The sequence below is a fragment of the Augochlora pura genome, chromosome 7 (genome assembly GCF_028453695.1).
Source record: "Augochlora pura isolate Apur16 chromosome 7, APUR_v2.2.1, whole genome shotgun sequence".
Lineage (NCBI taxonomy): Eukaryota > Metazoa > Arthropoda > Insecta > Hymenoptera > Halictidae > Augochlora > Augochlora pura.
The window spans coordinates 4,731,800-4,753,443 of NC_135778.1; the positions used below are offsets into that span (position 1 = coordinate 4,731,800).

General features: G+C 42.9%; 3 protein-coding genes across 6 annotated transcripts in view; all 3 read left to right on the forward strand.

Annotated features, from left to right (window-relative positions):
* Positions 1-7,589, forward strand: part of LOC144473906 (L-lactate dehydrogenase) — an 11,891-nt gene extending 4,302 nt beyond the window's left edge. Inside the window, exons 1-5 of one of the 3 annotated variants that reach the window (XM_078188304.1) lie at positions 1,072-1,307; positions 4,290-4,419; positions 4,502-4,967; positions 6,155-6,396; positions 6,786-7,577. In XM_078188304.1, coding sequence (XP_078044430.1) covers positions 1,228-1,307; positions 4,290-4,419; positions 4,502-4,967; positions 6,155-6,396; positions 6,786-6,950 — 1,083 coding nt within the window. In that variant the 5' untranslated portion in view covers positions 1,072-1,227 and the 3' untranslated portion in view covers positions 6,951-7,577. Of the gene's footprint in view, positions 1-1,071; positions 1,308-1,419; positions 3,109-4,289; positions 4,420-4,501; positions 4,968-6,154; positions 6,397-6,785 lie in introns of those variants that run through there. The other 2 variants (XM_078188305.1, XM_078188303.1) reach the window with 2 other exon arrangements.
* Positions 7,590-7,784: 195 nt separating this feature from the next.
* LOC144473907 (L-lactate dehydrogenase) lies at positions 7,785-12,744 on the forward strand. The gene is made up of 8 exons (XM_078188306.1): positions 7,785-8,305; positions 8,863-8,989; positions 9,143-9,260; positions 9,683-9,856; positions 9,958-10,131; positions 10,243-10,360; positions 11,250-11,373; positions 12,548-12,744. The coding sequence occupies exons 1-8, from the start codon at positions 8,073-8,075 to the stop codon at positions 12,713-12,715; spliced, it is 1,236 nt and encodes a 411-aa protein (XP_078044432.1). The 5' UTR covers positions 7,785-8,072; the 3' UTR covers positions 12,716-12,744.
* A 2,834-nt stretch (positions 12,745-15,578) lies between these two features.
* The window catches only part of Best2 (bestrophin family protein), a 90,109-nt gene continuing 84,043 nt past the window's right edge, over positions 15,579-21,644 (forward strand). For both annotated transcript variants that reach the window (XM_078188300.1, XM_078188301.1), the window contains exon 1: positions 15,579-15,955. In XM_078188300.1, coding sequence (XP_078044426.1) covers positions 15,885-15,955 — 71 coding nt within the window. In that variant the 5' untranslated portion in view covers positions 15,579-15,884. The remainder of the gene's footprint in view (positions 15,956-21,644) is intronic.

The following is a 21,644-nucleotide window of genomic DNA, read 5'->3' on the forward strand; positions in this document are numbered from 1 at the left end:
GAGAGAGAGAGAGAGAGAGAGAGAGAGAGAGAGGGAGGGAGAAAGAGAAAGAGAAAGAGAGAGAGTAAGAGAGGGAGAGAGAGCGAGAGAAGGCATCGAAAAGGATCATGATCAAGCTCACGTAGCGTCAAGTTACTAGCACGTGCTCCCCGTTGCGTCATTTTATAGTGTTCCAAAATACATTTCTCATTTAGAACGATTCAATGAAATTGAAGTAGAGAGGCATAGTATTCATTTTGTTTAACCCTTAACGGACGAACAACGACTCTCAGTCGCCACTGTGTTTCGCCCGGCAGGACGATTGGCGAGCGAGAGGCGACAGTTGGTGTTTGTGTTACGATAATTTGTACGTAAATGATACACAATTAAATACAAATTAAAATAAATTTGTATACAAGAGATTCGGCAAATCGAGAAAATCGCCTCGTTCGGCTACCTCATTTAATCAGAAAAGTCGTCGTCCGCTAAGGGTTAATATCTTGAGCTTCGTAGTAAATCGATTCACGTTTGTTGCAGCTGCTTAATCACTGCAAACTTTTCCCCATTGTAAAAAGAAAAAAAGCAGACGGAACTTTTCGTTCTGAGGACCCGCGGTGCACGCGGCGAAGCAAATTTTCGCATGTATGATAGCGTAAGCGGTTATTGTGGAGTGCCTTTGGCATTTTTTTCGTGTATAGTTCACTTCATGTTTGTCGGACAAGATGGAATGATCATTCTTTCGTTCTGTTTGCATCTGAATCAGTGAGTGCATCATCTTCAACTGATGTAACGTTTAATTGAACCGGTAAATGGTAATCATTATACAAAAAATAGTACTAGTATACAAAACAGTATACAAAATATAGTATATAAATATAGTATACAAAAAAATTTGATCAAACTGCCGGTTCAAAAGTTCGATCTAAGAGCGTGGATGAGCGGAAAAGTATCATGGTCAAGATCACGTACACCTAGACCCCCCTCTCCACTGAATTGCTAGCGAATTGTAGCTCCTTGCGTCATCTAGCAGGAAAACACGGCCGTTGCATTTTTCGCGCGGATTCAGGCTGACGGAAAATGATGATAACGTGGGTAATCCTAGTTTACCAGGAATCGCGCAATCGCGGACGAAAACGACGATAGCAGTATGGTTTGCAGATGACATCGAAGCAGCTGCTAGATAAAGTTTACCTATAGTGTGGCACAAGTTTCGCGAGTTTCAACTGTTTACTATAGAAAAATTAAATCATGATGTACCGAAAAGTGATCAGTTTATCGGGGAAATGCATGTTACCAAGGAGGCATTTATTGCAGAGGAATATTCTCGTGTGAGCGAATCAGAATCGTTTTCGTTTTAGTTTAGGCGAATCGATTCCCCCACCTGCTGTAAGACAACGCTTTCGTGGTCATGTGATGTGTCGCATGCTTTAATGTGCTGACTCACAATCGGTGCTTCTTACAGATTATTGTGCCATCGAGTGCCTTTTGTAAATTTTAATTAACGGAAATTTTGATTAATGATATTCCCACCTATTGGTTGGCGATTTTTCTGTTCTGTTTGACACCATTTAGACGTGTAAATTTGTGTAAATGTTATCCTAAATGATCAGGTTCGGACGACAATAATACGCCGTTGCATTGCTTGGCAATTTTTCGCGATTATTTTTGTAAGTTAGTACGATTGTTGTCACGAACGAAACAAATTTTTCGTAGCTGTTTGAAAAATTTCGTTTCTGTCAGCTTATCTGCAATATAGTATATATTGTAAATTATACCACTCTAACGATAAATTATACCATTAATAATAGCAACGAGAGTTAAGAAAAGACTAGCAGAAGTTGTCATTTTTAAATTCCATTGATCGTTTCCGTAACGGGAACAGTTATTTTTGTCTGAATAGTATCTTGTCTGGATCATCAGAGTCACAAATCGGTTCAACGATTATCCGCATGTTTTCACTACTGATTCACCTCGATTCTCAAATGTTTAATCGCGATGACGCTCGTAGGCGGTACACGATCGCGTTCGAAGTATCGATACTCGTTGTCAAACACGCGCAAACTTGGTCGCATGATTTGCTTAAATTGTCCAAAATCCTCTCTCTATATCATCCGCCGGCTAAAACACATTCTGACCTTCAGTCAGAAGGTCATACGCTCGCATCGAATCATTTCTGTCAAAGGTGAAAAATCGCCAGGTGTTTGTCGAGCTTGTTATCGAACGAAATAATTTCGTAAAATCGATAGGAATATTTCGCAACAGGTAGCATCGAACCGCCCAGATTGCAAGCCTTCGTAACGCGAGCCACAATTTGGAGAATCTATGCCGTGCCGAATCATAGTGTTCATTGACCCGGGACATTTTAATATCCTAACCAACCATCGATACGATGGACGACAAGCTCCGTCAATTTTTTCACCGTTTCTCAGAGCCTCGAAGTTTGTCCGCAGAAAATCGAGAAAAACGTCCTTGGATCCTCGAGCCTCGCGGATCGTTCGTCGGACAAACGGGAAAAGCGATTTGTGTCGGTTAGACGTTCCCATCGGCCGGTCCAGAATTAACTTAGTACAGACGACTGCAATAAAACATCCCCTGAAGCATTCCGCCGGTCCCCTATAGTATTTTTAGCCCCCTCGGAGCGAGCCCGGTATCCTGTCGGCGGTTTTATTGGCAGGCGGAAGGGATCCAGAAGAAAGCGTTGGTTCGGATCGATGGCACGTGCACACGCAAAAGGGAACGATTGCGTCAGCTGACGCGTGCGCTGTTCCAGTCACGTCGGGAACGCGAGGTTTTCGCGGACGTTTGAAACCATCGCAGCAATTAAATGAAACGTATTGGAACACCGGGGCCAAGTGTGTCCGGATCCACCGTAATAATTCGTGGAACGTTGGAGGACACGAACGAACGTTTCATTCGACCGACGATGCACCACCGCCACCCGTTTCGTCAGCGCTCCGGCTCCGACCCCATAGTGAAGTATAAAAAGAGGGGACAAGGTCACGCCAGCGGACAGAAGTTTCTGAGCTGTCTGAGGTGTCGGACGTGCGTGAACGTTGTCATAACAAAACTTCGCTATCAACAGTGATAGTCTTTTTTTTTTTTTTAATCGAATCAACGGAAGAACATTAGGTTGGTGGATGTACAACTGTGTTTTGTGTATTTCTGTGCTTGTTTGTTTCTATGAGTGGTGAATGTGGGTTACGTGGAGGCCACTGCCCAGTTATGGGATGCGCCAGTTTGTTTAATAGCCTCTTTCTCATTCGACGGTAGAAACCGCGATACTGTCCCGAGTAATTGATGTGTTATCATGTCGAGCTCGTCTGGACAGCTTGTTGTTTGTTGATGGTTAAATAATGCGACAGCTGAAAAACGTTATTTACAAGGCGATGCAAATTGAACTGTGTTTTTAAAACCGCTCCACGTAACCTTCAAGGCACGAGGTTCGCAGCGTGCACCTGTCTGAAGTACACGTGCTCGGACAGGTAGTGGCATCTCGCGAGCCACTTTCATTGGCGATTCATTTATGCGTACAGGATGTCGTGAACTTCGTTTGCTTGTTAGGTCTATTCAGATCGATGGTTTTTTTTATAGAATGCGTCTTTAATACAGTACTGTTCTATTTTTGTTTGAAATAATTCTTTTACGTCTATCATTTCAGTGTCTAATTTGAAAATAGCGCGAAACTTATCCCAATAGTTACGGCTACAAGGACGTTTTCCATTATATGTATGCATGATCTGCGACGAGTCAACTTTAACTTTGATTACTTATCTGTGTCCACTGCGATTACAGGAATTACAGTAATCTCGTTCACAATCTATCATATCATTTAAATCAATGTAATTCAACAAGTTCTTTTGAAATAATTATCTAAAAGAAAATTATCGCACTTCTCTTAGACGGATTCAGATAATGGGCTTCCGCTAAATAAAGTGTTAATGGTTTTTTTTTCTCATAATTGTATAATCTATGCATAAATATTCTAATATTTACACACTAAACGTTCCAAGTTGTTTAATAGTTTTTAATATTCTTTACCTTCAACAATTCATTGGCAACGATTAGCTCAAAACTTGCAAAATAGATACAGTAACGATTTCGTATTTAACCTTGAAGATAACACCGTCGACATTTTGCCTTGAAGTTAACAATTTTACTGCCGAAAGAATACTATTGTTGACATTGTAACCTCCTTCGAACCTTCTATTCAAGATTCACAGAGCAGATTGATGACGTGGCGACCCCACGACCTTGACAAATTCAAGATTTCGTGTTGCTCTATAGTCCAATCAAAATTGATTTCTTTCCAGGACCATGACAAGCATAAAGGACAAACTGCTGAGCACAGTGACGGAACCGGTGCCTGTTGGCAGGAACAAGGTCACCATAGTCGGCGTGGGTCAAGTCGGCATGGCCTGCGCCTTCAGCATCCTAACGAACGTAAGACGGACGCCCATTTCAATCTTTCTAAAAATACGATCAGTCGCGACCGTCATAAACCAATACTATCCTACGATTGCAGCACGTTTCTAGCGACGTCGTTCTGGTGGACGTGATGGCGGACAAGCTAAAAGGAGAGATGCTGGACCTCCAACACGGCAGCACGTTTCTGAAGAACGCGAAGGTGAACGCGAGCACCGACTACGCCGCCACCCGGAACTCTAGCCTCTGCATCGTCACTGCCGGTGCTCGGCAAAGGGAAGGCGAGAGCAGGTTGGATCTGGTTCAACGGAACACGGACATCTTCAAGGGCATCATCCCACAGCTGGTCAAATACAGCCCGAACACTATCTTGCTGATCGTCTCGAATCCCGTTGACATACTGACCTATGTGGCCTGGAGGCTTTCTGGTTTGCCAAAGAACCGCGTGATCGGAAGTGGTACTAATCTTGATTCCGCTCGTTTCCGGTTCCTGTTGTCGCAAAAGTTGAACGTTGCGCCAACTTCTTGCCATGGTTGGATCATCGGTGAACACGGCGACACTAGCGGTAGGTTGAAGCCGGACCAAGAGTTCGCTGACTTCATGATTTCGTTGTTATGATTTCTAGTTTGCTTAGCTATGGCATAGTGTTAATGGCTCCTTGACTCCAATTACTCTGTAGTGTCGGTGACTTCATGATTTTAATCATAATATCGTTGGCTTCATAATTCTTGTCTCGATAACTCCGATGCTTTCTCGTATGCTTGTCGTCGTCGGTAATGGAAAGGTCCTCCGGGGGCTCGATTTTAAACATTTTAAAGTTGATATACGAGAAAGTTAAAATTTATCGCAGCGAATGGTATCGAACTACCAAGAGTTAAAATTTCTTGCATTACGAACGTTTCAGTAAAATTCTGTTTTTTTTTTTTTCGTTAGTATTAGTGCCACTTTCACGTGATCGACGTGGCAAAAATTGCCTTTGGAATGAGACAGTTATCGAGAGATCACGCTGTACTACTTCTGCCCGACATTGTTTTAGCAAAGTACAGCTACGTGTAAAAGAATCGCGAATACTTGGTATTACCGATAATGACCACGTGAAACACGAAATACCGTGATAATATTAAACGGATTAAATCACGGATGAATCACATGCCATTTACCTTTCGGTTTGTTATCGCGTGGGTTTTACTAATCCAACTGATTCAACATCGTCTGTTTCCTGTCCAGCTGATCGGTATGCGTTATCTGAGATAACGGTGTCATTATTAGATGCTATTAATATAATACTTACGCTACACATAGTCATAAACGTCGTCGAGCTTATTTAAAACGGACTGAAGTAGATTTATTTTACGTTGCACGATGACCGGATAGCCAGAGATAAATATTAATTTTTCTTGCTTTTTGAATATTCATACTTTAGAAGCAAGATCATAGGGTAATTCATTTGACATTCCGAAAAAATTATTTTCATCAGGCTCGTGTCACAAATGGACGATCGATTTTATGCATTTTTAACAAAAATCAGTAAATCGAATGCAAAACGGAGAAAGTAAAGAATTGGAAAATGATGTTACAGTATTTCCAATTCGAAAATTAATAAACATTTTTTTATAGCTTCTGTGTCTTGCAATTAATACAGATTATTTATTTTGCATAAAAATTCGCAGTTATTGGAGAATGTTTCGCCTATGGTATTATTTAAGGTTCGATGGTATTGTTAAGTAATTTAAATGTGATTTTTTTGTCTAGTGCCGGTATGGTCGGGAGTGAACGTGGCCGGAGTCAGGTTGCGCGATCTAGACGAAAAAGTTGGAACTGAAAATGATCCCGAGAAGTGGAACAATTTGCACAAGCAGGTCGTCGATAGCGCTTATGAAGTTATCAAGCTCAAAGGATACACATCGTGGGCCATTGGATTGAGCGTTTCTCACCTCACGTCGGCCATTTTGCGAAACTCGAATCAGGTCCATGCGGTGTCCACATTAGTTACCGTAAGTCAATAATGTACAATTAAACAATTATATACTATATAATATATAATATTATAACGTGCATTTTTATCAACGCTTCAAGCGTATGAATTATCTTTCTCGTACAAAAGTAATAAACAGACAAGTAGAAATAAAAATAAAAAGTTCCGTTAACGAGACATCGAATTGTCAACGTCTGAAAAATTTAACATTAGTTTTATAGACTATTTCTAAATTAAAGATCTAAGAGTTTTCCTTTTAGATTGTTTTATTACAGGTCACACGCTTTACCTCGCGAGTACTTGAATTATTAATATAATGCCCAATTGAATTAATTTTTATTCGAATTAATGCTAAGTTTAGCGTTGATTTTATTATGAATATTAACATTAACGTTTTATGATTTGTAGGGTTACCATGGTATTGACGAAGAAGTATTTCTCTCCCTGCCGTGCACGTTAGGCGAAGGAGGAGTCACATTGATAGTCCAACAAAAGTTAACAGAGGAAGAGTTCAGTTATTTGCACAAGTCGGCGACAGCGATGCATGAAGTACAGAAGAATTTAAAATTCTAGACAATAGATCTCCGTTCGATATGTTAACGTAATTTACATCCGTCTAGGGAAATCAAGCATGTTCTCATTTAAAAAAAAAAAAAAGAAACTGTCTTCGCGTTTAGCTTTCACGAAAATGTTCATTTGTGGCGGAAGGGTTTTCCATTTTCACTTATGTCTCGTTACTTACATTTTATAATATTTCATACTCAATATGTCGAGTGTAGTTTAAGGAATGAACAATATCACACTAAACATTGATGGCGTGTCTACGTGTTTGCATGTGTATAATCGTAAAGCGTTTTACCTGTGTGTATTCTTGTCGAAATGTTACGTCGACTCTCGGTGATCGAAGAAACAGTATTCTAATTTTATGTATATCTGTTATTTAATACGATACTGATGAACCGACTGGCGAACGAGCATCGTTCGGGAATAATCGAATGTCGATCGAGGAGTTTTTAATTCGCAATTTATACATTTTGTAATACGAGTCTACTTAATTATACACTGTGAAATATTGAAAACAAGAAATCAACGTTGCAGCAGTTAATGCCGATCGGTATAATAATTACATCATTTCCGGCTGCTCTTCGCACAGAAAGCACAACGTCCCAATGTTCCCTGTTAATGAATATATTCTATCTTTCTTATACATGTTTATCAGAATATTTTAATAAATTAATGTTACAAATGCCTATTGTTTAATCACTGTAACGTTTATCGTAAGTTTAACATTTTTACGATCAACCAGGTGTTATGCTTCTCCGGATGTCACAATACCGAAAAATTACTTCGAAGTAATTTCAAAACTTTTAATACTCCAAATTATTATCATTCGAGAATAATTTTTTTTTTTATTTTAGTATAACCGATTGTACTTAAAAACCAGAAACAGTTATCGAAATTGTCACCACATTTTTGGTAAATACTTTGAATTGCTGCAGAAAAATGGGAAATAAACTTCCGACATCCCATTCGGTCGAGTTCGACAACTGTAACCATGGATTGTTTAACAATTGGCGAACCGTGCGCGATGGCGGCACATTAATTGGGTTATGATCGCCATCGTGTTCCCATCTGTCAAGCGGTCAGTGAATCTGCGTGCAATGTGATTTGTAAAATCGTCGTGTGACAAGAGCAATGATTTTATTCTCTCGGGTGTTCTCGACTACGTTCCTGCCAAAATGTGTTGTCACTTGTACGGTCCATCAAATTTCAAGACGGAACTTCTGCAAGAAGCTCCCCCGACGATCCTTGCCGCCCACGATATTGTCCGAGGTGTTCGGCGGCGTCAAGACAAAGAAAATCGTGTCCGCCGACTTCGGCAAAGATGCTAGCGCCGGATCCGATCTAGAGAGAGCGGTCAGTTTCGAGTAAGCGTCTCTCCCCCCTACCCCAAGCTCGTTTGGTTATGATAAAAAAAAAATGTTGCCTTTCTGCAGGATTCAGTGCCAAGCGCAAGAAATCCAAAGAGATGCTTTTCATATTTATACCGTTTTAAATCGCAGCCGCTCAAGTTTCCGTACATTTTTCCATAAAACGCGCTGTTCACGCAATAATCCACAGTCCCCAAAACCCAAAGGATTGCAATAGGGAAAAGTAGAATCAAATAGAGTTGCTTATCAATCTAACGGGGGAAAAGTCTTAACTAACCGCCCATGGGACATTGTCTGCGTGGAACGTTAACGCTTAACCTGTGGATTTCACGCGCTTATGATCAAAACAGATGTATGCCATTTAAAACGGTATATAGTTTGAAGCAAATCGAAAAGATTAAAAAAAAAAATCATCGACACGCTATTTTCGTCTTATTGAAATTATTATACTGTCCAACTTCTGTTTCTCGCAGTCGATTTATATTTAACGTGTAGAACAACGGTGTCTTGTTACGGATACTGAAGCCTATACGTCGCTGAATTTGTTTATCTAGAACGCTATGCTTGAAGGAGGAGCTTCTGTGCAAAGTGACAGACCCGGTGAGGGACTGTTGCCACAAGGTGACGATCGTGGGGGCCGGAATGGTCGGCGTGGCGATTGCGAACTCGATTCTATTCCAGGTGGGTCTTCGAGTAACAAATCTCTGTCGAACTCGGCCGATAGTTGGTGCATCGGCAACAATCAATCCAAATATCCGTGGAGCATGTTGCTGGTCGGACAAAATGGCCGTCGGTTGCGCGGCGTATTCTCGATCATTTTTCTATGTCCCGCAGGGTATCACTTCGCACATCGCGATCGTGGATGCGTTCCCGAAGAAGCTGGAGGGGGAGGGAATGGACTTTTGCCATGGCTCGGTTTACCTAGGTGACCCCCGGGTCGATTACGATACAGGTAACGCGGGACAAGAGTTCACGGAGTCCCTGGATCATCGATAGAAACATTTCAGTGCTTATTTGGGATTTTCACATCGCGAATATGTACTCCGATTTTTCGAAATTTTCTGTAAGAAAGATAGGAGTCGGCACCGTTGTCAACGCTAAACTGTCAACGGTTCATTTTTCCGAAAATCTAAATTATAGGAAACGATCGAGCACGTTTCTTAAACAAACATACGTTTCAATAGTGATCAGCAGAAGGATCTTAGTAAACTCACTATTGACATTTTTCATAAATCAACACACGTTAGTCACTTTTAACGCTCGATAGATACCGCGTTGGAACGATCGAAATCGGAAAAGAACATCCTACGAACTTTCCGAATTGCGACGAAATTAGGCGAACGCGAGAACGTTGGACGAACTATCTCGTTTCAGATTTCTGCATCACGAGCAACTCGAAAGTGGTCGTGATTGCCGCGGGGGTGCGTCAAGTGAAGGGCGAGACACGGCTGGACTTGGTGCAGCGTAACTCGGAGATCCTGAAGAACATCGTTCCGACGTTGATCAGCTACAGTCCCGATGCTGTGCTCGTTCTGGTCGCGAATCCAGGTTTGATTGACCCGTAATAGAAAGGACCGTTACCGTCGACCAATTGGCCGCCGCAGCTCGTGGACAAAAAAAAAAAAGAAAAAAGGACGTTTCATTTTCAGTTGACATTTTATCGTGGATAGCGTGGAAAGTGAGCGGGTTACCGGTCAATCGAGTTATCGGAAGTGGAACTCATCTCGATTCAGCGAGGTTTCGCTACCTGATCGCCGATCGGATCGGAATAGCGCCGAGCTCGGTGCACGGGTACATCATAGGCGAGCACGGCGACAGTCAGGGTTAGTCGAGCCGAGCCGAACCGATTTTCTGTTTCTCTTTTGTCCGGGGCTCTCGCACCGGAGGAGAAAGCCAAACCGTTACGTGTCTGAAACGTTATAAACATTTCCTAGTTCCACTCTGGTCCGGAGTGAACGTCGCTGGCGTCCAGTTTCGCGATATCCTGCCGAATATCGGCCTCGAGACCGACGACGAGAGGTGGTTCGAGGTCCACAAAGAAGTCGTCAAGCTGTGAGACCCGTCGCCATCAGTTTTCTTCGGACGATCCTTCTATAGACGATCCACCCGGTTCATTCTGACTCGCCGGTAGACCGCGGATTTCACGCGTCCGCGACATAAACGAGCAGATCTAAATGCGAGATACGTCAACAGATTAGTCTTGGTGTAGCAAAGTTCTTGAGAAAAGAAACGTTCGGTTGGCGCTAATCAAATGTGTTGGCTCTGTCAATGAATCAGATTGAACAAAATTGATTGTGTCAAAAAATCAATGTGTCTTCTTGAAAGACATTTGTTTCATCAAAATATGAACCTATTCGTTTCGGTACGCTTTTCTCAACCAGTTCTTAACGTATACGTGCCATTTTTTTTTTTTTTTGACGAAGTTCTAATCTTTTGAACGAATGAACTCTGCTAGGAGGACAAACATTTTAAATGCATTTCTATTCGACTCCTGTTTCTTGTCCCGCATTAAAATCCGCAGTCTACTACGATTTCGAGACTGTTGGCCAATCGCATTCGTACAAGACTATAGCTTTCCTTCGAGTCTCGTAGAATTTTGTATAAATGATTGAAGGTTTGCGAATCTTTGTTCTTTAGAAGGGAACATTTAAATGTAGAAGCATAAGAATTCGTTCTGTCTAAATTCTAAAAAAAAAATGCGAGCTCGAATGCAGCGGTGCATATATTTTTAATAATATTAGGAGCATTATTTATACGTCGGCAACGGTTTAAACTGTTCCGCAGCGAGGCGAAACCAAGTTGACTGAATTACGTCGACGTTATCGGGTCTTCGGTAGCAATCGCTAGGTCCGAATGGACTCTGGGCATCGTTGACGCTCGAAGTAGTTAGAAACAAACGAATTGCTCGCTGGAGCCTGATCTAATCGTTTCGATTGCGCAGGGGCCCGACAGTGCGGTGTTTGAAGGGTTACTCGAACACAGCGGTCGGCCTGTCGGTCGCAGACATCGTCAAGGCTATACTGTCCAACTCGCAGAGGGTTCTAACCGTTTCGACCATGATTCAGGTATGAAATCACTAATACACCTTTACGTTAGCGACGCGATTATTCCGGGAAGTCACGGCAGAAGAATTTCACCGCGGGATAATATTTTATCCTAGAAATTCGCTCGTAATAAAAACAACCGAGAGAATCTTCATGCAAATCAGTTGTCGCCACGGTTTGAAACGGCTTCTGCCATAAACTTCCCGACTACTACGGCAATAACGTTCGCCGGCCAACTGCATCGCGCCGACTTATCCGCCAAGGCTGTGATTTCTTGACAAAGAAATAGGCGGATAGACAAATTACCGTCGTAAATGTAAATTCTCGGTTTACGATCTATTAACACCGTCGCCGAAGTAGGAACGATTACAGGCATTGCTCTTATCATTATTTTATCGCCGCCTTCGGTGTCTTCATCGAACTTGTTGAAAAGTTGTCGCGTTAACGGACTCGGCGAGACATATTGCCAGAAAGCAATATCCTTCCACCGTTTAACCTCTTAGGCACGACGCGCCATTACGGTAGCTTTCGCGGATGTTTCGTGCTTCACTAAATTGTATTATTAGTTATCAAAGTAAACGATTAAAGCGAAAGCGTATAAGTACGATACACTTAATATTAAAATAATATTATATATCGCTATGCCAAACAAAAATATATACATTATGAAAAATGGTAATTCAGTGATGAAAAATATCATTCGCGCAAAATCCAGCCGTGCCTAAAAGATTAATAAACGCGATTTAATTCTGTGAAGCTAGAATTTCGTTCTCTTTTTACACAAAATTTTTGCATAACTCGAAACCAGCAGGTGTCGGTCGATGAATAATTAAATCGACACAACCAATTCAAAAGTATTATAAAAATGTTAAATTCACATTGACGCGCGAAGTAGGTGCAACAAATTCATGAGGCGAAATCTTCCCTTCGTTACGAAGGAGTAACAATGGGACTGGTTACTTTCACCACATTATAGCAAACAGTAGGATGTTAGATTGGAAAAAAGAAGAGAACCGCGATGAATTCGTAAAGAACGATAAAGTTACTGTGTTAATGGTAAGAGGCAAAACGTGTACAGGAACATGGACAATGAAAATTGTTGGCGACGACATTTTGCGCACGGTTGCTAAGATTCGAAAGCGGAGTCGCGCCGCGCTCGAACGTGGATGAGCAGAGACGTATTTTCGTTTTGCAGGGTCACCACGAGATTTGCCAGGAGATGTTCTTATCGTTGCCGTGCACCGTCGGCGAGAACGGCGTCACGAACATCGTCCGCATGCGGATCACAGAGAGCGAGAGGAAGCTGTTCCAGGCGTCCGCGACCAGCGTGTACAATGTACAGAAGGACGTTAAGCTCGGTTAAGTTGTCGCGTTAGTGATCGTTGCCGAAAACTGTACCGTTCGTTCCGTTGCGAGTTCCGTGTTGTCCTTGTGAAAATATGTCTTTAAATATATCGTGACGAGGGATGCTTAAAGCCACCACGGTTCTCCTGCGGTTGTCTCTGCCCGTCGGTCTTTTTACTCGCGACACCCCGAGCACCATCGCGCGGAGCATCGCCGCAATTCTCTCGCCGTTAACGATCCCGTGTACGTTTCGTAGACCTGCTCCGTCGCACGAGGCGAACACGTGTGATGACGAAGCCTGCGCGACTGGTACACCTTCCACTTTTTTTTTCTTTTTTTTTTTCCTTTTTTTTTCACCTGCCGTGAATCATCCGGGTGTCGTGCCGCGCGCCGGTTTCGACGAGCCGATGACGTCAATGACCCATCTCGGTAACTCCCGAACACCCAACAATTTCCCGTTGCGCCCTATCTACGAGAATGCGACGGACGGCTTCGTGCCAGCCTCGCTTCGTCATCTCTAATCACGATGTTACAGGCACTTCACAAACTATTCGTGCGCCACGATTTTTTAACGATGCTCGTCATTTGATCCGTTGTAATTCACCGAGGAGAAATCGCAGAACAACGAGCGTGGGCTCGCTTCAAAGCTTGTAGCGTCTACTTTGACAGGCCACGGATCGTATTCGTCGGGGATCTTTTTCTGCGTGACACAGCGACCGACGAATAGAAGACATTCCTTGGTAAAAGGATGGCACCGATTGAAACGATTGCAAACACGTTGGAAAATCTTTCACGCGACTGCGTTCGCAACAGATTCGACGATTGATGCTTCCTCTTTGCAACGAGCCACTGAGAACTCGTGCACGTTTTTCCTTTTGTTTTCGTCTATTTTATCGAGACCCGAGCGTGAAGCGTGCTCCGCCGTCTTTACAGCGTTACCAAGGTACATCGCGTGGATAGTTCACACGATCGAAATTTGCTCCGAATTTCGCTGCCATAAAATGTCCCCAAAAAATCGTATTCGAAACTTTAAGAAGACGTCGCGAACGAGTAGCTTTGACCGTCAAAGTTATAAACTTTGACTGTTAGAAAGTCAATAATTTGGAAAAATTAAAATGCGAATGCTTAAACGGACGATAATTAATCGAGCTGGGATGGTCCACGGAGGTGTTTCGAGGTTGTTTAGGGTGAAAGCTTCTGTTGACCTCAATCCTTAGGTTCCCGTAGCGGTTTTCCTGGAAAGACGTCATTCGACTTTAAATTCTACGTTCCCGGAATCGAGTCTTTCGAGAAATGTGTGTTACCATGTTTCATTGAATCGACGGAGCGATTTGAAACGTTCCGAGGTGGGTATTGGAAAATGGTTAAAAGCGGCGGCGGTCGCGCGCGTATCCGTCTATTGCCGCGCTGAAAAAAAAATGGCGATTGGGTGACCGGTGGATGGTACCAGAAGGTCGGAATTCCGCCGCAGGCTAGGCCACGGCAAGGTGAGAGCACAGTGCCGGGACTGGTCGCGAGATGTCGCATTGAAATCGTCCGGAAAGGCGATAGCCGCGGTGTTACGGCATTCGAACGGCAACAGTGCCGTAATAAACGGCACTGGTTCTTCCGAGAACGGTCCTCCGGACGCGTTCAGCACCTCGTAACCTCGACCAGCCGTTACAAAATTCTCCTTGTTCCCCTTCAAGGTTCTCCTATTTTAACAAGAATCGATAAAATTTCACCGAATAAACGTCGAGGTGCTTATAAAAAGAAAAAAGAAAAAGTTATCACCTCGTGTTCGACACCATATGAAATCGGTGGTAAGTTATCGGTTCTTGGAGAAGTCCGTGGATATGTCACGAGAACCCTTTTGTCATGTAAAGAGCACTATATTAGAAGATTCTAGGAAGATTGGCTCGTTTCCGCGTACCAGAGTGTTTGAGTATCAAACAGTCTGCAAGGTTCGCCATTATTTACACTGGCGACCAAAAATAGCTGGGCAGTTCCGGCGATCATGCTTAGGCATTGATTACGCCATAGAAACCCATAGAAATTGCCGGAAGAATCGACGAAGGAAATAGTTTTATAAACGGTGCGCGACTAGTTCAAAAATTAGGAGATGCCAAGCGAGCGTGAACGTAATCGTGACAAACGAAAGATTTCGAACAAACAAATTGTTTTCTTTTCTTCGAGTAAAAGTTATTATCGAGAATGTAGCGTCAGATTTTTAAAAAGTTCAGTCGCACGTAGAAAAGGCGGCCTAAAATAATTAGAATCGAGCTAGAACGTTGCGTTAAAATCACTCTAAGAAATCAAAAATTGACACTTAATGAAAACGCTAATCACCCTAAATAAAAATGATCTGCATTTGGTATAACAAACATGAGCCACTTAAAGATGTCTCCCTTCCTAAACACGGCTTGTCGTAAAGTCGTCCAAATGCCTAAAATCCGCGATCTACGTGTCCACGATCCTTAAAAAATGTACCGAAAAGTACAGCATACTTTTAAATGGTAAAGGTGGTCACGTTTTTACTAGCGAATAAATTTGGCACAGTAACAATTGTCGTGAATAATGTTACGGCAACGTTTAATTGTCGCTTCAGCCGTTCTCGTTGAAACGTTTCTGTGAAGAACTCTCTCGTATAAACGCCAACATCCCAACATACTCTGAACAACCCCGCTCGGACCGACAGCCTCGACATCGAATTAAGAGAAATCATGATTGGCAGAGAAGTAGAACCACGTCGCGGACGGTCTATTCGATCAAAGGGTCCGACAGGTGATCGAAGGAGTGGGGTGCCAGGACAGCTACGCTCATACCTGAGCCGGCCAGGTAGAAGGGGCAGCCGGGCCCGTTCCCTGATGGTCCTATCGTCTGTCAGTGGAGCTCAGTCAGTAGACAGTCGGTCGGTCCGGTCAGCTGGTCTCGTCTGCACGGTGTACGTAGAGCTGGCTGGTGGTAAAGCGGATCCAGGATCCAGCTGATAGAGCCCGGCAATCGAAAAGTTCCCGATCGGCCAAGGATCGGTAAAGAGAAACGTAACGGCGGCCCGCGCGCCGCATGTGCGCGAGTGCTTCTACAGATTCTCCACCGGAAACACCAACCTGTCGCGGTGCGAGACCTGACAGAGCGACAGCTCCGAAGGTGGACTCTGTAGGCAGGAGGATCGGGACGCAGCAGGACACCTGGTCGTCAGCCGTGAAATGACTATATCGTACGCGAGCGAGGTGCCAAACGGCTCCAGCTTCGGCTGCTTCTGGAGGATTCTGGTCAAGTGAGTACGATCATTTTAACACGCAGCCGCGAAAGCTGGTTTCCGCTCGGTGCCGCTCCGCGCCGACTCGTGACACTCTTGACAGGTACGCGCACCGTGTTCTCTGAATAGGGCCTGGATCGTTCAGACACCTCGATTTTTACAATCGGTGCTGGAAAGGATCGGTTCGCTCATTCGGGCAATGCTTAATTCTTATCGAGGCTCGATGGGAACGCTTTCGCGTTGCATTTTACATGGACAACGTTTTACGCGACAACAGAGTGCCGTTTAGACTGGCATTGTGCCCCTTGGTTTTGAACCGAAGACAGGAGGCTCGGCCTGTTCTGTTTCCCTGGGAATTTTGATCGGCGCTTATGCCAACCGGGAATTAATAGAAACACTTCGTATCGCATCTTTGCGCAGCTGTAAACAAGACACCGGAGCGTCCCTTAGACCGGTTTCGTATCGTCACATTTTCAATTGTAGCCAGAAGAACCGTTTCGGGTTCCTGGAAATTTCAGCCAGCACTGTGACCGAAAGTTTTTAACAGACGCGATAGGAACACTTTCATCTGCCGCCGGCGTTTGTGTTTTAACCGCGATCTCCGGCACCGAAGTGCTGCCACCGGCGGATCTACCCTTATAGGATTCGCAAGACAGTAGGCGCTGGCGCCTATCTATGGATAAAACGCTGACGAAATTTCTAATACGCCGATGATTTTATAGCGACCAGTTTGAGCCATTGCTTGTGTTAGGACCGGTAGGGGAAAGAATGTCGATCTTAAACAAGTAAGAAGAAGAATTTCTAAAGATACGTATTTTCAACGTGTACGGAGACGAAGTAGATACGGGTTCGGTAGGAAGGTTCAAGTTTTGGATTTTCGTCGAGGCGGCAACACTGCGCGCAACAAATTCATCAAAATCTACCGGCGATTTCTTTAACACCAAACTGTCCGACTTTAGTTTCTGCCGTCACCAAGCGATCGTTCGCCTCGTTTGAATCGCCGGGCCCGTCCCGATCCACAATTCCATTCTTATTCCCGACCTCGGCCTCATCCTCATTCTCTTCATCATCCCTATCCTCGCCTTGACAGGGGAACCCGCTGCTCTCACTTTCGCGGATTAACTCCTCACCAACTTTCGCTGTACACCGACCGTGCGCGCAACCGGCTATAGTTAGCTGCCAAAATTTTGCACGCGTCGACAACTCCCGATCGACTTTATTAACCCATTAACCCCTTGCGCTACGATTCCTTACGCGCCCCGTTGATCAGCGCTTATTTATTTATTTATCCTTAATATTTTTAACAAAAGTACCAGACAATCTTTGTTCCTTTCATCGTCTTTATGTACTTTTTTTTTCTAAGCTTTGACAACGAAAGAATTTATTTTCGTTTCGATGCAGAAGAAATTAATAATATTTAGCAGATCTTGTATAAAATCTTCACCACGAGTCCGACTCGTTGTAATAGTGCAAGGTGTTAATTCTCGGATCGCGTAACGTTATCACATCTAAGCAACTGGCCACGTTCACGACTATTCTCAGCTTGAACAATGAATTTTCCAAAATATATCGTTCGAGATACTACCGCCAGATGCCATTCGTCTTTTCGACACCGTTGCAGTGATTTGTTTAATTTAATCGGAGAGGATTAAGTAATCGGAAGCCCAATCGAATCGCACCGATCACGGATTGCCGTGTAATCCTGTCGTCTACTTGTTGAAAATTGATTGTACATCTATCCGCTGACCAGAAACATAAATAAATCCGGTTTCCCTTGGTACTTTCTTTCCTTACATAGTGGCTTCTTCATTAGTCAATGGCGGTTCTCTCGTTAAAGCGGCTACAAGCTTGTCTCGTTTAATCGCAGCCGTGCACATTCGCGGGTGACTCACGACCAGATTCCCAGAATTGGAACACTTTTGTGCAAGCCGGCGACACGTTCCTCGCCGATCTCGGAAACGATCGATCCACTGTCAAATTTATCGCTCGCGATCCAAGATCGTCATATTCCAAGCTGGAATTTACGGAAGCCGCTTTCATCGTATTGATATTTCTCTATGAGCCGCTCGTTTGTCAAAACGCCATGAAATAAATATTCGGTTGGTGCATATGAAATGTCGGACGTTTAAGTAAATATATAATATTGTATATCTTTTCTCAAAAGCTGTTGACTTAATAAAAATATGCCCCGCTTGCTTTACTACACTTTTTTTCGACGAAATTTCAAGGCACAGACGCCTGCCTTAAACAAATTTCGGTCTTCAGAATTAATAAAAGGTTGTCCTTGCTTATATACTGGTCCGTTAAAACTGTTCTGCATGTTTGAAATAATGAACGTCGGTTGGCAAAAGATCCGACGAATAAGCCGAGGCCCGCAAAATTTTATATTTCACTTCGTTTAATTTCGCGATTGTTTTGTACGACGTACGCGTAGTTTCTATGGGTAAACTTTACGTCAATGAAGACAATTTGAAAAGTTCCATACCACAGTTTATTGTTCCGAAAAATCAGAATTTCTTGAATTTTAAATGAATTAAATGAATTAAATGAATTGAATGAATTAAATGAATTGAATGAATTAAATGAATTGAATGAATTGAATGAATTGAATGAATTGAATGAATTGAATGAATTAAATGAATTAAATGAATTAAATGAATTAAATGAATTAAATGAATTAAAATCGCGTTGGGAAAAGTGTACTGAAACATATGGGGCGCGTTTTGGTCGAGTTAATGGCTTTTGAAAAAAGATATGCAATTTTCTATACCGGCTTAAAATTCCGACGTTTCATACGCACCAACCTAATAGTAATAAAGTAAGACGGTAAATACAGTACGAAACACGAGTTCGATTCTCTTCACGATTTTTCAGTGTCGTATTCGAATTCGTTCACTCGTTGCTACAGGCTTAGCTCGAGCGACATGTTCTAAAATGCTTGAACGGTACATTCTTGGAGCGATCGCTCTTGTCGTTAACACTTCTGCGCGACCGAATCGACGAATACTTTTGTTAATCCCTGGACGCGGTACTGAGAAAATGTATTTTGTATTTAACACGTTCCATACTCCGTGTACCACCGATGGTATATGCTCGCATGTTTATTTAGATCGCTAAGAAGATAGTTTACAAGCAATTTAGTAGGAAAGAATTAATTTCCACCACAAAAATGGATCGTAATGAATTTGTTTTGTTATTATATACGATTATTGATAATTGCAGACAATATATCAACTCTTAGTAAAATATCGAATAACCAGTGTGAAAAGTCGAGTAAGAATGGCACGCAACGTGTTAGCAATAAAAGGTTAAGCAGTCTGTCAATCGACGAACGTCTCAAATCAGGCTGGAACGATCAGGATTAAAAGTCCGACAGTTCGCGTAACCACGATCGCAGACGATGATCGGAGGGAGGCGCGGTTCGCGGCGGAACGTAGATTCACGAAAAAAAGAAAAGAAAAAAGAAAAAGAATAGTACCGTTATCATCGAGGGTTTCGTTTCACAAGCACCCGGCGCACGATCGAAAAAAACTTCCAGTTCCGCGATACGAGACTTGCAAAATTCCCGAAGCTCGTGATTTGGATTTCGAGCAGCGCGACGAACCGAAAAAAACCCGAGAGCCGCGGGAGCCGGACTTTCGACACGCGTCCGACCCAGCCGCGGGCTCCATGATACTGGAGCACGCTTCTAGACGGTTTGCATAGTCCGCGGAGCCATGTAACACGACGATATTGCGATATTGCGACCGGCGGATCGAGTTGTGCAACGCTCAACTTTCGACTGAATGTGTTCTCGATTTAGAGACCGGCTGCGCGCTCGCACTCGCGCTCGCGCTCGTAAGCCGCGACAGAAGTCCTTGGGCAAGGATTCTGCGAACGGCGAGCTGGCAAAATCCAAAATCCCCGTCTCTGCTTGTTTCTCTGATCGTTCGTTTCTCTGCCGTTCAATTTCTCGTCGTTCCCGGCTTTTCCTGAACCGCGGAACGCTTCGACATTCCGGCAGCTAGCGTTTACATTCTAAAAATAGATTTTCTAAAAAAAGGGTTGAAAATTTAATTTTGATGGGGAAATTCATTAAAATTTAGTTTATTGAGTAAATTTAAGATTCAAATTAATTGATGTTGGTTGAAAAATTTTTAAGTTTATTTGACTTTAAATTAAAAATTTTATTTAAGTTTAGTTTTAATTGAATTTGATAATGAAAATTTCGTTGTTGAAGTTAAACTGTTTAAAGGTTGAATTAATTTTGAATTTAAGTTTGAATATATGTTTGAACATATGTTTGAATACATGTTTTCAACTATTCATACAGCTATTCTCTTTTGGTTGCTCTGAAAACAGATTCTTCGATTTAAAAAGGTTATCGAATCACTTTTTCTTATCAATAATAAGAATAATATAAATCGAATAAATCTGATCTTATTCATGGTCTCTGACAATTAGTTTACTTAATAAATTATTTTTTTTGAATTAGTATTCAAGTTAAAGTGTCGTTAGAAAACGATCGCAAGCGGACTAACTTCTATTTTTTCTTGAAAAGGTCCGCCATTCGAGCGCCGAAAGCCTTTGTAAAAACGAACAGGTCGCAGAGAGCGCTTCAATTTTTCCGGACGGTGTCGTTTAGGCATGTTTGACTGAAGCGAACGGTTACGTGAATCACAGTAGCGGGGCACGTAAAACCCGCTAGCACAGAAATGGTGCTCGGTCAACGCTTGCTCGGGCGTTTTAAGGAAATAAGGTCGTCGATACATCGATTTCAGCTGGAACGACGCGACGCGGCGCGGCGCGCGATTTTCGTTCCAGTTCACGCTGTTACGTCGTCGACGGCACAACGATCGAATAACAGAAATCCGTTCGAATCGATTCGTCGCGCGTATCCCGCGGACAAGTCCGCCGGCGAATTTCAGCACTGCGCACGGTATCGCGTATACCGCCGCGTACGTACACACCTGTCCGCAACGAGCATATTCTGTAGCCGACTTCGGAAGCGTTCGAGGATAATGACCGACGGCGCATCTTGCCGCGCAGTTTACATTAACTTTCTAAGGCTGCACGAAATCTTCTAAAACTGATTTGTTGCTCGCGCCCGATCTCGTCTCTCGACGATGTATGTCCTCGCGTACTTTCTACGACGCTTCGAATTTTATGTCGGATAATAACCAAATCCACGATCATAAAAACAGATTGTTCTTCTGGCGGACTTTCTAAGCTGCCGCCGGATCCGTCGCTCACTTTTCTTCCGTTGGTCGGGCAAAAAGTCGACGGAACGCGAAAACGAATCGGCGAACTTGCGAATCTCTTCTAATTACGAGAAACACTGTTGATTGTTGAATATCGAACTTGTGCTACCACGGTAGTTTGCAGTCTTTGTTACTGCAGAGTCGATGCTGCGTACGTGTACAATGACGAAGAAACCGGGAACAGTCAACTTAGCTTCTAAGTGTATTTTGATGTTGCGAATGTGTGGAAATCTTAAACTTATTTTCTAACAGTAAAATTGAAATATTGAACTTATTTTCTAACAGTAAAATTGAAATATTGAACTTATTTTCCAACAGTAAAATTGAAATATTGAACTTATTTTCTAACAGTAAAATTGAAATATTGAACTTATCTTCTAACAGTAAAATTGAAATATTGAACTTATTTTCTAACAGTACAATTGAAAATTTCGAACTTATTTTCCAACAGTAAAATTTAAAACATC